The sequence below is a fragment of the Phacochoerus africanus genome, chromosome 2 (assembly GCF_016906955.1).
Source record: "Phacochoerus africanus isolate WHEZ1 chromosome 2, ROS_Pafr_v1, whole genome shotgun sequence".
NCBI lineage: Eukaryota > Metazoa > Chordata > Mammalia > Artiodactyla > Suidae > Phacochoerus > Phacochoerus africanus.
The window spans coordinates 133,263,516-133,276,487 of record NC_062545.1 but is presented as its reverse complement, the minus strand read 5'-3'; the positions used below and the strand labels follow the sequence as shown (position 1 = coordinate 133,276,487).

Below are 12,972 nucleotides of genomic sequence, written 5' to 3'. Positions count from 1 at the left end.
CTTACGTAAATCAGCACAATAGGTTATACGCTTAGCTTGCTGGCGCCAAATAAATCGTGGTTTTAAGAATGCCATGAGCCCAAGGCTTTCATGTGTTTTGTTAACCACATACAACTTTAGTTAAAGAATGTTAGGTATCATAGTTTATTACTTATTAAAGCTTTGTTTTCTTTATATAGAATAGAATAGCTACTGTTGTTGACCTTTTAAGAAAAATACAGTGTGAAACTTTAAGTTTGTAATCTTGAAGGAAAATCTGAAGTTGAAAGGAACATGTTTTAACTAACCTTCTTTTTTGTATCTTGGGTGGAGGGAACAAAAGGGCTTTAAATCAAATGTTAATGTCAAATCTTACACGAAACCTGATTGTGATAGGGTATAAAAACTGATGCTTTTCATTTAATAAATTGGGTCATCTGCAGCATGCAGCTGAGGAGTTGGCTCCAATTCTTTCCGCGCCGTTTGTAGCCCATCCTCTCCTTCGGCACTCCCTGGCTGCTGGGGCTGGACCTCGGCAGTTGGCTATTATGACTCATCTCAGAAGTCACATAACATCACTTCTACTGTACTGTTGAAGCAGTCAAAAGCCACCACATGTAAGAGGAGAGGACATAGGTCACAGTTCTCAATAGCGAGAGTGTCCATCATATTGTAAGAAAAGCATGTGGAATGAGATTGTTGCAGTTGTTTAAGGAAAATATAATCTGCTCTAATATCTATTTTCTTTTTGTCAAAAACAATCCTTTAGGAGTTCCCGTTGTGGCACATTGGAATGGAATCCGACTGGTATCCATGAGGATGTGGATTCAATCCATGGCCTTGCTCAGTGGGTCAGGGATCCAGTGTTGCTGTCAGCTGTGGTGTAGGTCGAAGACACTGTTGGGATCCCATGTCTCTGTTTCTGTGGTGTAGGCAGGCAGCTGTAGCTCAAATTCGACCCCTAGCCGGGAACTTCCATGTGCCACAGATACGACCCTAAAAAAGCAACAACAACAAAAAAATCCTTCAAAAATTCTGTTTTAGATATTTTTCTGAAGAGGTCCAAAAAATCACCTAAATTATAAATAAATCACAGTCCTCTTCAGTTACTTGCCATGTATAGATGCTACAGGGATATGAGCTAGCCAATGGTAACACCTAGCAGCAAACATGTACACAACCATGGCTGAAGGCAGGTGATTAGGACCACTAGCTGACACACTTATGTGCTAGGTAATTTTTATCTAAAACCTTCTGGAGCTGCACTAAAAGCAGATAATGGGAGATGCAGTAATAAAAAGGCAACCTCTGGCTCTTAGATAATGCTGTAATATATATGTAATTTTTCCTTACATTCTTCTCCCATAATGAATAGTATAAGAAGGCATTCTCCCAAGCTAAAAATACTTTGTGTTCCCCAGGTTTTAAATTTAGTTGTGTAGCACTCAGGATCCATTTCCCTATAGAAATAATAAACAGGCTGATAGGGTTCCCAAGCATGTCCAAAAACATACTGGTTCTTCAATAAATTTATGTCATTTAAATAGGTTTTTGGTGCGTACTTAAGCTTAGTATAGGTGACAACTCATTTTTTTTTTTCTTCCTTACATAGGCAAACCTACCAACTTCTTCAAGATAAGAGTCTGATGGGGTGGTGGGGGGAATAGCATAATGTTGGTATCAGTCAGACCTGGATTTAAATGCCTGCTCCCCAATTTCCATTTGTTACACTAAGCAGTTACATGACCTCTCTAAGCTCAGTTTCCTCTTCTACCAGATATGGATAAAGATGCCTATTTTGCAAAGCTCTGTTTAGAGGACAATAAAATGCAAAATTGATGACAATCTCTAACAGTACCTGGTACATCACAGGAAATCAATAAAGGTAACTATATAAGATTGATCCTTTTCTTGATGCTTAAAGACAACAGATAATCAAAAGGAGAAAGAAAGTATCTTTCAACATTTTAAAGAATTCTCTCTTTTTAGATATAAATAAAATACTATCTAACAAGTCTTGTATTTCAAAAAATGGAAGAACCACTTACTTTGCAGTTAACAAAGGACAAAATGGTTTTAGGGGAATTTTTGCTTGAAGACTTAGAAGTCCAGAATTTAACCGTTACACTCTTGGGCTAAATATGTTTACTTCATGGTTCTTAGTTTGGGATATGTTAAATTACCATCATTTTATTTCATACTTTATCAAGCAGAAGGAACCACACTGACTCTCCTACTTCTGGCTGCCAGGCCACAGAAAGCAGTAACAATAGTTAAGTGCTTTTACCTCCTACACTGAGAGGGGAAAGAGGGCAGGGCTGAAAAGGTATCCAGACTACTGGGCTGAAATTTCTCATGTTAGTCAAAAATCATAAGCCTACAGATTCAAGAAGCTAAGTGAAATCTATAAACAGGATAAACCCAAAGAAATCTATACCAGGATACAAACTTGGACACTAAGACAAAGAAAATAAACAACTTTAAAAGTAGCCAAAGAGAAATGCCACTTTATCTCTAGGGGAAAAACAATGTGAATGATAGCAGAGATTTTAATTGAAACCACACAGGCCAGAAGGAAGGGGCAAAACATTTTCAAGTCCGAAAGATAAGAACAATTAACCCAAAATTGTGTATCCAGTGAAAATATTCTTCAGGAATGAGGGGATCATAGTTGTAAAATATGGGGACAATGACCAACAGTCTGGGATTTTCTTCCTGGGGAAGTTAAGGGTAAACAATAAGACCAGGAGAATACTTTGGGGGAGCAGTGAGAGCACAGAGAAATAGAGACTCTTTCTTTGAGAACGGATCTAAGGCTTTAGAGAAGGCCTGGAGAATATGGAAATCTTGAGGTGCCCTGACAAATTGTTTCTGAGCCCCATTTATACAAAAACACACCTCCCACGCTGGACATTCTAAGGGTTTAGAGGTTATCTGCAGAAGCCAGTCAAGGACCAGTCTTTTCTTTAGAATAATCCCAAGCCTGCTAAGTTATTTCATGTAGGGCAGCCAAATGTAATGTGTGGATCTTGTCTGAATCCTAATACAAACAAAGCACTGTAAAACAAAAAACAAAAGTAAAAAACAACCTTTTAACATATTAATAGGGTATAATTGACATACAATAAATTGCATATGTCATACAGTTTAATTAGTTTTGATACATGCAAACACCTATGAAACCATCAGCACAATCAAGACAATTTCCTCTTCTCCCTCTGGAATGCCTCCCTGTGGCTCAACCCTGTCCTCCCTACCCCAGGCAATCACTTCTATTACTAAGTTTGTATTTTTAGAACTTTATATAAATGGAATCATACAGTTTATACTCTTTTGTCTGGCTTCTCTCATTTAGTGTAATTATTTTGAGATTCCTCCATGTTATTACTATATAGCCTATTTCTTTTTATTGCTGAATAGTGTTCCACTGATTGTATCAATACACCTCAATTTATTTTTACCTATATTGTCCAGAACTTTTTTTTTTTGGTCTGTCTTTTTTTTTTTTTTTTTTGTCTTTTTGCTATTTCTTTGGGCCGCTCCTGCGGCATATGGAGGTTCCCAGGCTAGGGGTCGAATCGGAGCTACAGCCACTGGCCACTGGCCTACGCCAGAGCCACAGCAACAAGGGAACCAAGCCTCGTCTGCAACCTACACCACAGCTCACGGCAACGCCGGATCGTTAACCCACTGAGCAAGGGCAGGGACGGAACCTGCAACCTCATGGTTCCTAGTCGGATTCGTTAACCACTGAGCCATGACGGGAACTCCGGTCTTTCTGTCTTTTTTAGGCCTGCACCAGCAGCGTATGAGGTTCCCAGGCTAGGAATCCAATCGGAAGTGTAGCTGCTAGCCTACACCAGAGCCACAGCAAAATGGGATCTGAGCCATGTCTTCGACCTACACCATAGTTCACGGCAATGCTGGATCCTTAACTCACTGAGCGAGGCCAGGGAATGAACCCTAGTATTCATGGATGCTAGTCGGGTTTGCTAACTTCTGAGCCAGGGCAGGAACTCCCTGTCCAGCACTTTTTAATGGCACTTAGGTTGTTTCCAGTTTGGGGATTAAGGGGCTATGACTATTCATTTACAAGTTGTTTGTTTGTTTGTTTTTTGGCACACCCACAGCATACAGAAGTTCCCAGGCCAGGGATTGTACCTAAGCCACAGCAGTAACCCGAGTTGTAGCAAAGACAATGCTAAGTCCTTAACCACTAGGCCACTAGGGAACTCCACTTACAAGTGTTTATATGGACATTCACTTTCATTTCTCTTAGGTAAATAAATACCTAACAGTGAATAGCTTTGTCATATGGTAGGTATATGTTTAACTTTTTAACTAAAACTCATGATAGGCCTAAATGTAAAACTTAAAACCATGAAACTTCTAGAAGAAAACACAAAAGAAAATCTTTGTGAACATGAGTTAGGCAAAAATTTCTTGGATAGGACAACAAAACATGATGCACAAAAGAAAAAACTGATAAACTGAATTTCCTCGAAAGTAAGAACTATGATCTTTGTAAAATACTTGAGAACAAAAAGGTAAGCCATAGACTACGAGAAAATCTTTGCAAATCACATATTTGATGAAGGACTTAATCCAGAATATATAAAGAATTCTCTTGAGTTTCCATGTGACTCAATGGGTTAAGGATCAGCTGTTGTCACTGTTGTGGCTCCTGTTGTGGTGATGCAGGTTCGATCCTTGGCCCAGGAACTTCCACATGCTGCAGGAGCATCAAAAATAATAACAATAAATAAACAAATGACTCAATTTGGAAAAAGAGTAAAAGATTTGAAAAGACAGAAGATACATGAATCATAAATAAGCAAATGAAAAGCTCAACATCATTAATATTAGGAAACTGTAAATTAAGACACAAAGAGATATTACTACATACCAAATTCAATGTTTAAAATTTAAGACTGACAATAACAATTACTGGTAAGGATGCAGAGTAATTAGAACTTTCCTAAACTGGTGGGAATATAAAATGGTACAACCACTTTGGAAAAGTTTGCCAGGGTGTTTTTCTGGCGAAAAAAAAAAATTTTTTTTTACCGCACCTGCAATGTGTGGAAGTTCCCAGGCCCAACACAGGACCCACACCATAGCAGTGACAATGCTGGGTCCTTAACCACTAGAGTACCAGGGAACTCTGTAAAATCTTGACTTTGAAATAATTTCAAACTTACATAAAAGTTATAAGAATCATCTAAAGAATTCTCATATATCCTTCACCTAAATTCCCTATTGGTCAACATTCTACACTTATTATCTCTTTCTCTATTTCCTGAGTCATTTGGGAGCTAATTGCATACATTATTACCCCTTAAGATTGGAGTGGAAATTTCCTAATAACAGGACAGTTTCTATTTGAAGCTGTACATGGTACTGTTAAACCACTAAAGCCAGGAAATTAACACTGATACAATACTGCTGTCTAATTCCCCTTCAAATTTTGCTGTTTGTTTTGATTATATTCTTTATAGGTCGAGCATCCATTACAGATTCTAATTTTAGACAAATGGAGAATTTTGAACATAAATTGGGTATTAAATGATGGTAAGCAATTGTTATATTTTTAAGGTATAAGGACAATATTGTTATGTTTGTAAATGTCCTTACCTATTAGAGATATGGACTTAAGTGTTTCTAGAAAAAATGATACAATATCTGAGATTTTCTTTGAGATTTACTCCTAGGGAGATGAGTGTGTGGGGTGGTGGTGGAGAGAAACGAAAAAAGAGTGACAAGATATTTATACTGTTGAAGTTGAGTGATGAGTACAGGGGGGGTTATTATAATATTTCCTCTACTTTTATGTACATGTTAAAATTTCTATGATTTTTTGAACAGACTGAAGATATATGAATTATAAATAAGCAAATGAAAAGGTGCTCAAAATCATTAATCATTAGGGAAATGTAAATTAAGACATAATGAGATACTACTATATACCAAATACAATGTTTTATTTTAATTAATTAATTAATTAATTAATTAATTTATTTGCTCTTTAGGGCTGCACTCTCGGCATATGGAGGTTCCCAGGCTAGGGGCCAAATCAGAGATGTAACTGCCGTCCTACACCACAGCCACAGCAACGCCAGATCCGAGCTGAGTCCAGGACCTACACAACTCATGGCAACGCCAGATCCTTAACCCACTAAGCAAGGCCAGGGATTGAACCTGCAACCTCATGGTTCCTGCTCAGGTTCGTTTCCACTGCACCATGATGGGAACTCCAATTTTTAAAAATTTTAAACATTGTATTTATAGAGTTTTTTAATAGACAGAAGATGTATGAATTATGAAAGGAAAAATGGAAGGATTTTAAGGACTGGAATGATGTGATGCTATTTTTTACTTAGAAGTATTCTTCTGGCTGTAATAGGAAGAATGGCTTAAAATGGGGCATGAAAATAATGACTGGTTTCTGAGCTGTTGAAGTCACTCAGGGAAGAGATGATAGTGGCCTGAACTAAGTTAGTGGGATGAGGTGAAGTGGATGAATATGAAAAATGGTGGCTATCTGGCTGTAAGAGATGAGAGAAAGAAAATTGAAGATCACTCTTAGTTGGCTAGGGGCAATAGAGTCCCGTTTACCCAGACAGGGATCATTGGAAAAAGAACAGGTCCCCACCAGTGAAGGCAAGAGGAAGATGGTTTGAAGGGCAATGGGTTAAACTAGTGCCTTTGTTTATCTGGCCAGAATTGATAGAATAGATAGATTACAGCAAGATACTTAGATGACCAGAAGATACTTGGTCATTATTTAGCAAACAGTATAAGGGTAAGCAAAGTAAGTATAAGGAAATGTCACCTAAACCAAATTTGAGGTAATACATGATTATTTTAGATCAATACACAGCATTAGTAGCCAACTGAAGACGAAATACAATGACAATGTCTGGGGAGATAGGTTGTTTTATAAACTTGAAAAAATATGATTGGAGGCAGAATATAACAGAAAGACCGCCTCAATTCACATTAAATAAACGGCATGCAACATAATTCTCTTCATGGGAATGTTGCTCATCAGGTGCCTGAGTGGAAAGACATCTTTCAGTTGAAATTGCAAGGTGGTACTGGAGATCTCTAGGGTGGGCATGTAGGGACAGAGAACGCATGCATTGGGATGCTGAATTTATGGTTAAAGGGATGAGTTTGAGGGTCTAAAACCGGGGAGAAGGGGAATAGAGGTAACGGTCTTTGCTCCTGGTCTTCTGGGAAGGCTCAAGGTGAGTCAGTGAGTGGCTAGAAAATCCATCAAAGTCTGCCCTTAAGAGTTTCGTCTCCTACCCATGCCAGAGTGAAGGAATTCCAGCAGGCACTTCTGTTAAAGAGACATTTCGTGAAAACCATACCATTTGACGTTATCGTCTCATTCCGATTGATGTGCTCTCCCACGCTCCTGCTGGTTCCTCTGTTCAGATTCCCCCAGCAGAAGAGGGGACAAGCCTTTCCCTAGCCTCGTCCCCTCGCTCTCACTTTTCACGCGCTAATAGCGCTTCCCGAGCCGGGCCTCGCCTGCGCCATGTTTTGCTCCGGCCGAAATCGGGCCTCCAGGAGCAGAGCCCCACCTCATCCCTGACGCAGTACAGCCTAGCGGTGCAAAACCCCCTTGCGGACCCCCAGCGCCGAGGTCCAGCCCGGATCCTACCCTAGGAGCGGAGCCCCACCCCAACCCCGACCCCACCCCTAGCGCAGCTCCCGGCTCACATGCCCACTCCCATCAGGGAGCTCTGGGTGTTCTCCTTCCCCCAACCGCGGAGCACCACCCTATCACTGACCCCGCCTCTGGCTTGAAGCCCCGCCCAAACCCGCCCCGGGTCTTAGCCCCGCCCACCGGCCCGCCCCCGGAGCGGAGCCCGCCTGGGGCCCACCGGCCAACGCAAGGCCTCTTACCTTGCCCACAGGGCTGCCATGGCTGGGGGCCGCGGGGCCCCCGGGCGTGGCCGGGACGAGCCTCCTGAGAGCTACCCGCAGCGACAGGACCATGAGCTACAGGCCCTGGAGGCCATCTATGGCGCCGACTTCCAGGACCTGCGGCCGGACGCGTGCGGACGGGTAGGAACTTGGCTCATCGGGTCCCGGTGGCGCGCTGCGGCCCAGCCTCCTTTGGCGCGATTTAGCCTGGCCAGGCCCACCTGGCCCGGTCCGAGCCGAGCCGCAGACCCCGGGATTCTGGAGTGCTTACATCCTTCACGATTCCACCCACGCTTACTTTTTGTCCCTGAACCCGCAGGCGCTCGGCAGGTCTACACAACCCACGCCTGGGCCGAATTCTCTTACAGCCTTTTTCCCAGGTCGGCTCCTCTCTCTTACCTGGCCCTGCTGGTTCCCACTGACATTCCATAACACCCCTGCCTACTTACAGTCTTGCCTTTTTTTCCCCCTGAAAGCCCTTGAGTTTGATACAACAGTGCATTCATAGGGACCTATTGCAACTTTGTTCTGGGAAGGTTTTGGGGGCTCCTGCAAAGATCTTGCTGATGCCTTCATTCAGAACTTTCAAGTCTCACCCTTATATGTGTGTTCAAAACTATTAACCATGTAATCTCACTGTACTCCTCAGGCATCCTCATTGTGTTGTGCGCTATGGAGGAACTTGTCCTCTGTACCTTCCTATAACGTACTTAGTATGGAATACATTCTTCTTAGCTATAGTGGAGAGGGAGGGTGCTGAGTCCAGATCTTTTTAAATGGCATTTGGTTTAAAATATTATTTTCTTTTTTGTCTGGAAGTAAGTTAAGGCACATTATAGCCTGCTGATACTGACAGTTTTCCCTCATCCTTGAAAAATTATCTAGCAAACTTATGTCTATGAGTATTATTTTAAAAGTACCTTGCTTCATCTTCTGGCACTTTACAGCATGTGCCTTATCAACACATTCAGGATTTCCTCAAGAAACAGGATCTTTTGGAGCAGTCAGAGCAAAACATTCTCCCTCTCACCCAATGTGTTTTGTCCTTCATTAACTCTGTATTGTTCTAGGTATTGGGAATACAGCCCAGCACAAACCAAACCAAACCCCGTTCCCTCAGGGAGCTTACTTTTCTAGTGCTTAATTTCAAGTTTTTTTAAACCTGAAATAATGAAAATGTAAATATTCCCCTTAAACATGCTTATGAAAAAATAGCAGCATAACTTACTGGTGATCTGATAACTTTTCCATTCCCAAACATTGAGAACCAGGAAGTGGGCTCATTAAGCCAGAAATATGTGTCACCAAGTGTACATTGGAACTCAATACAAGGCCCCTACGACTTCATTCTGAACCACTTTATTTACTTTATGCAAGCGTCATTATCTGGTTCTAAGACTGCAGGAAAACATAAAAGAAGAAAGAGCCTCTGTAGATAGGGATACTGATAATCTTGGAATTTATACTTGGTGGCCTTTATAACAAGATAGAAGAGTAAACAAGACAAGACAAAAGCTATAATAGGCAGGCAGAAGAATTCAGATAGCTGTGGCCTCAGGTACCCTGGCAAATAGCCTCAGGACTTTTCTGGACCTCACAGGCCCCCACAGGCAAGTAATTTGTGGTCATAAGGATGAATCAGAGTGTAGTCATTCAACAAGTACTTATTACTTGCTATTCACCAATCTTTAGGAAAAGGTTATATGAGTACACAATCCTTTATCCAAAACTCAGAGGACTTAGGGGTTTCAGAATTCAGAAGTATTTGTGTTCATGGTCATGTGTGCACATCCCTTCTTACCTAATACCTCCCTCCTTGTCTGGAGCAGCATCCAAAATCAAACACAGCAGAATGTGTGAATATCGAAGTATTCACACTTAAGGGGATGAAGAAAGACTATTAATAGCCTCGTGTCAGTTCAGGCCAAATTTGCTGCAAATAAATTCAAACAGAATTATTAACCTAAATAAACTTGAGGTTTTTTAAAACTTCTTTTTGTAGGATGTGTTATTTATAATATAGATTTTGGTAGTGTATGTGTATTATTTATAGATAAACATCTTGGGAGTGCATGCTAAAAATTATCTTACATACTAAAGTTTGAACACTGCTAGTTTAAAATATAATTTCCTCTACAGTTATGAGCTTATTGCTAACTTAATTATCTAGGCTAATTTTCTGTCAGCCAAAGGTCTGCTTATTTATAATTTGATAGCTATTGCAAACTTCCCTCCTAAAAGCTTACCCCTGTCTCTGGACCCATCAGTAGTATATGGGTGCTACATCTTCACCAATATTGTAGATGTCAGACTTTTTCATCTTTGCCAGTAGATAGATGAAACATTTTTACTTCTTTAGTTACAAATTATGAGAACCACCTTTGTCTGTAAGCCATGGACTTTTTTTCTGTGAACTGTTCAATGTTCTTTGGTTTATTTTTACACTCAGTTGTCTATTTCCCAATTCATATATCAGAGCTATTTATATATCAAGAAAATTAACATTTGGGGTCATATATTGCACATATTTCCCTCTAATTAATCATCATGCATTTTGATATTTAGGTAATTTATGCAATTTTAAAAAACTTCAGTGTAGTCAAAATGACCTTTTTTTAAAATTGTTGTTATATATTTCCTATGGGTTTTTTTCCCCCCTGCTTGAGTGTTACCAAAAATGAATTCTTTAAGGCTTTCTTTTTTGGCTGCCCCATGGCCTCTGGAGTTCCCCAGCCAGGGATTAGATGTGAGCCATAGTTGCAACCTACACTGCAGCTACAGCAACGCTGGATCTTTAGTCCACTGTGCTGGATAGAAGATGGAACCCTCTGGGGATCCTCATCCCAGAACTCCAGAGATGCCGCTGATGCCATTGTGTCACAGCAGGAACTCCAAGGCCTTATTTTAATTCTTTCACCATTTTGTTTTTAAACTTCCATCAAATAAGTATAGAAATCGCTTTCTTTTTTTCTTTTTTTTTTCAAGTTCTTACCTCTGTCCAAGTAGGAATCCAAGCTGCCCTCTTCCCACCCCCCACCCCCCTAGCTAGCCAGTTAAACTAATATAGATGATTTTTTTCAATTGTTTTCACTAATTTGAAATGCCACCTTCACATTATGTGAGAGTAAGCTAGCTTCATAAGGATAGAGTTTCTATATTTGTTCATACCTATATGCTTAATGCCTGGTAAAAAGCTGAAATTTTTTTATTGATTCAAATAATTCCCAAATGTATTGGAGTCTATTTCTTGACTCTCTATTCTATCCCAGTAATCTATTTAGGTACTGTGACTATGTTGCTTTCATTACTGTACATTTATGACGTCTTAGTATTTAGTGTGGTCATCATTTACAGAATATTCCTGACTAATTTTACTTTAGTTTTTCCTTATGAATTTTAGAATCAACTTGGCTGGTTAAAAACTTATATTGGCATTTTTACTGGAATAATGTTACTTGTATTTAATTTGGGAAAAATTCACATTTAAATATTTTCATGTTTAAAATGGAGTCATAGTTACTAAACTTTATGGAATCTAGCAGGTTTTTTTTTTTTTAACTCTTACCAGTTTGACAAATAGGCAAATACTTGTGAACAGAAGATGAATGAATGAACTTGGTGATTTGTACAAAGTCAGTTAGAGAAAGTATTCATTCTTAGAAAAGGAGATATGAGGGAAGTCAGTGATTAAGGTATTTGACATAAAATCTAGAGGAATATTATCTAATTTCCATTTTCTGAGCTTTTACTATTATCATTTTTATTTTTGGCATCTTCGGAGACTTAAAATCAAAGACTTGCCCAGATTATCTAGCTTGCACATGTTAACTTATTTCTGGATTTGTTGTTTTTTCACACAGACTAGTTTATTCTTCACATTATAGGATATGAGATCTGAAGCAAGTGAGAAACAGTAGGCTATGTTGAGCCAAATCTTGCCATCAGAATTTAAGGAGCTGAAGTCCGTGGTGGCGCAGTGGGTTAAGGATGCAGTGTTGCCACCGTTGTGGCTCAGGTTGCTGCTGTGGCACAGGTTTGATCCCCAGCCCAGGATGTTATGCATGCTGCAAATGTGGCAAAAAGGAAAAAAAAAAAAATTAAGGAGGATATGATGAGCAGAATGTAAGTAACAATTCTAGACCAAACACCTGAAAGTGGTTTGAAACATGTAGCTTTTTTTTTTTTTTTTTTTTTTTAAGGGCTGCACCCTTGGCATATGGAGGTTCCCAGGGTAGGGGTCCAATTGGAGCTACAGCTGCTGATCTCCACCAGAGCCACAGCAACACCAGATCGGAGCCATGTCTGCAATCTATACCACAGCTCGCGGCAACACTGGATCCTTAACCCACTGAGTGAGGCCAGGGATCAAACCCGTGATTTCATGGTTCCTAGTCGGATTCATTTCTGCTGCGCCAGAACGGGAACTCCCAAATCATGTAGCTTTTTAAAATATCTTTTTGTTAAAAACATACAACATAAAATATGCCAGCTTTACTATTTTTAAGTGTATAGTTCAATAGTGTTAAGTATATTTACACAGTCATGCAATGGAAAATTTTGTTTGTATTTTTATTTAATTTCCCAAACCTCATTCATCTTCATGTTCCTGTTCATCTTGTAAACCAATGAAGTTAATCACAGGCTGTCAATAATCCTCATGCTTCTGCCTTGGAACCAAAAGATTTGCTGCTGTGTGGAATGGCTGATAAAATTCTTCTTAGTTTTTAATAGTTCTATCCTTCACTCTAGAGGTTTTCGCAGAAAAAGACTTGTGCTTACACCAGTTTGTGTGGAGGGCCCTGAGTGAGGAAGTGCCCAAGAAAGCACATTCAGACTGAGATACTGGGTGTGCTGTGCTGAGAAGGGGGCCCCCCAGTTCAGTGTTCCTAATCCTTCAGGGTGTATTAAGATCCTTGGGAGTTCCCATTGTGGCACAGCAGAAACGAATCCAACTAGGAACCATGAGGTTGTGGGTTCGATCCCTGGCCTCGCTCAGTGGGTTAAGGATCTGGTGTTGCCATGAGCTCTAATGTAGGTCACAGACACAGCTCGGAT

General features: G+C 40.1%; 2 protein-coding genes across 6 annotated transcripts in view; one reads left to right on the top strand and one right to left on the bottom strand.

The window, feature by feature from the left end:
• The window catches only part of GPR176 (G protein-coupled receptor 176), a 144,890-nt gene extending 137,236 nt beyond the window's left edge, over window positions 1-7,654 (bottom strand). For 2 of the 3 annotated variants that reach the window (XM_047766746.1, XM_047766745.1), the window contains exon 1: window positions 7,356-7,654. The gene's annotated coding sequence lies outside the window, so the exon portion shown is untranslated. Of the gene's footprint in view, window positions 1-2,877; window positions 3,037-7,355 lie in introns of all 3 variants that reach the window. The other variant, XM_047766744.1, reaches the window with a different exon arrangement.
• A 186-nt stretch (window positions 7,655-7,840) lies between these two features.
• EIF2AK4 (eukaryotic translation initiation factor 2 alpha kinase 4) overlaps window positions 7,841-12,972 on the top strand; it is a 102,838-nt gene continuing 97,706 nt past the window's right edge. For all 3 annotated transcript variants that reach the window (XM_047766740.1, XM_047766738.1, XM_047766739.1), the window contains exon 1: window positions 7,841-8,058. In XM_047766740.1, the coding sequence (XP_047622696.1) occupies window positions 7,915-8,058 (144 nt within the window). In that variant the 5' untranslated portion in view covers window positions 7,841-7,914. The remainder of the gene's footprint in view (window positions 8,059-12,972) is intronic.